Source organism: Phalaenopsis equestris, unplaced genomic scaffold, assembly GCF_001263595.1.
Source record: "Phalaenopsis equestris unplaced genomic scaffold, ASM126359v1 Scaffold000224, whole genome shotgun sequence".
In the NCBI taxonomy this organism is placed as follows: Eukaryota; Viridiplantae; Streptophyta; class Magnoliopsida; order Asparagales; family Orchidaceae; genus Phalaenopsis; species Phalaenopsis equestris.
Window position 1 is genome coordinate 7,568,862 of NW_018164666.1, and position 1,813 is coordinate 7,570,674.

General features: G+C 38.3%; 1 protein-coding gene across 1 annotated transcript; it reads left to right on the top strand.

Annotated features, from left to right (window-relative positions):
* Window positions 1-202: 202 nt before the first annotated feature.
* LOC110023503 lies at window positions 203-1,239 on the top strand. Its single transcript, XM_020722959.1, has 2 exons — window positions 203-582; window positions 719-1,239. The coding sequence occupies exons 1-2, from the start codon at window positions 296-298 to the stop codon at window positions 990-992; spliced, it is 561 nt and encodes a 186-aa protein (XP_020578618.1). The 5' UTR covers window positions 203-295; the 3' UTR covers window positions 993-1,239.
* Window positions 1,240-1,813: the final 574 nt, after the last annotated feature.

Here is a 1,813-nt window from a genome sequence, read left to right on the forward strand (position 1 = left end):
TTAATGCTTCTGTTTACCAATCTTCTTCCCAAATCATAGAAATCTTAAATACACTAAAAATCACAGTTTTATTTGCATAAATTAAAGATTGATCAAATCAATTTCTTAAAAACCAATATGTACAGTACTATAAATTATAAACAAAAAAATGTGTGGCACATATATAAATTTCACATAGTACAACACTACTATACAAAAAATTCACATAAATACAAATTCCACACCTAATATCCTCTCATAAACTCAGAAACTGAAATCTGCTCTCAGAAGAAAAGAAAGCTCAGCAGCAAAATTCATGGCCATGGACTGGTACTCATGGCTCTCAAAATCTTCCATGCTGGACCAGAGTCTGGTCTGCGAGTATTCTCTCATCCTCTCCCAGAACGAGCTGGAAGAGGAGGATATCATCCACTTCGACCACCAGCTTCTCCTCAGCATGGGCATCTCTGTCGCCAAGCATCGCCTCCAGATCCTCAAGCTTGCTAAAGAACACCGCCGCCACCGACGCCGCAGGCGGCAGCCTCCCCGACCCCTCGTCGCTCTCCTCACCGCCGTCCACAAAACCCGCGACTGCTTGGCAAGGTAACAACAACATTTCAACATCATTTCTAAGCATAGGTAGATCTGGAGAGGGGTTGGAGGTGAATTTCGCCCCATAGATTTCAGAAAATTTATATGCAATTATACATAATATGAAAACGATGTGATATTGCGACAGGTATGTTCACAATTTAGTCCACCATGAAAGCAAGGCTGTCGTGGTCGTGCCAAGGCTCGTCGGCGGCGAGCGGCGGCAGACGGTGAAGAAACGAAGATTGCTGATCACTGATGCAGTCTGCAGTGGAGTTAAGGCGCTTCAGCTTGGCAAGAGTAGTCCGGCTTCACAGAACCCACTGGTGCTGCTTGCTTCAAAAGAAGAAAAATGGGCTGGATACAAAAACAAAGAGCAGATGAGGTGGGATGCCATGTTTCAGGATCTGAAGCCGACATGAAGGGATGAACTTTATCCTCTTCTAAGATTTCGGAAGATTCAGAGCAGCTACAGAATTGAGATTTGTGTAAAAGGAGGGAGCTTTACCTGAAATTTGAATGAAATTTTATTGTAGAGATAGACTAGTTTATTTATGAGTAAAAATTTTGCAGTTATTAACAGAGATGTCTTAAACATAGGGAGCTATACCAACAACTATAGTAGTGATGTTACTTGCTATGTTCTATTTTTGATGTCTCTACTTTAGCTTTGTGGATTCCAGCTATTGTTAATGGTTAGATTTACTTAAAGGTGGATTGTTTAGGGAGTATGATTAATCACTTTGCTATTGTGGGAGACTGACTGTAAAATTGGGAGATAACTTTTTTTTCTATTGAATGATTAATTTGCTTTATGATTAAGTTACGTAGATGGCTGTGTGGCATCCACAATATAAAAGAAGAAGACTTTGGTCAATCTGGAAAAGAGATTTGGCCCCATATCTTATGGAGTTAAAACTTAGGAAGGAAGGCAACTTTTTTTGTTTTGCGAGTTTAGTTTTATTTTACAATTTTATGGCCATGGATTTCAGAGCTGTGCTTCTATATTTGTTTTTAATAATGATGATGATGGTAGTGGACTTGGAAGTAAAAACATTATAAGATAAAGAATGATGCCTCTTGAAGTAAAATAAAGAAGAGAAGAAAAAAGTAGTCATAAAAAACGTTGGGATTTATATGTTAATCTTTAACGATGCATATATTTATTAGTAAAAGAAGTCATAATTATTGTGCATGACCGAAGAGCATTATAAAGAATTGCAACTTGTTGTTTACATCACAT

Bases quoted from the DNA above. Each gene is read 5' to 3' on its own strand.
- LOC110023503 (XM_020722959.1), top strand. From the start codon at position 296: ATGGCCATGGACTGGTACTCATGGCTCTCAAAATCTTCCATGCTGGAC. The intron at 583-718 runs GTAACAACAACA...ATATTGCGACAG, and splicing joins ACCCGCGACTGCTTGGCAAG to GTATGTTCACAATTTAGTCC.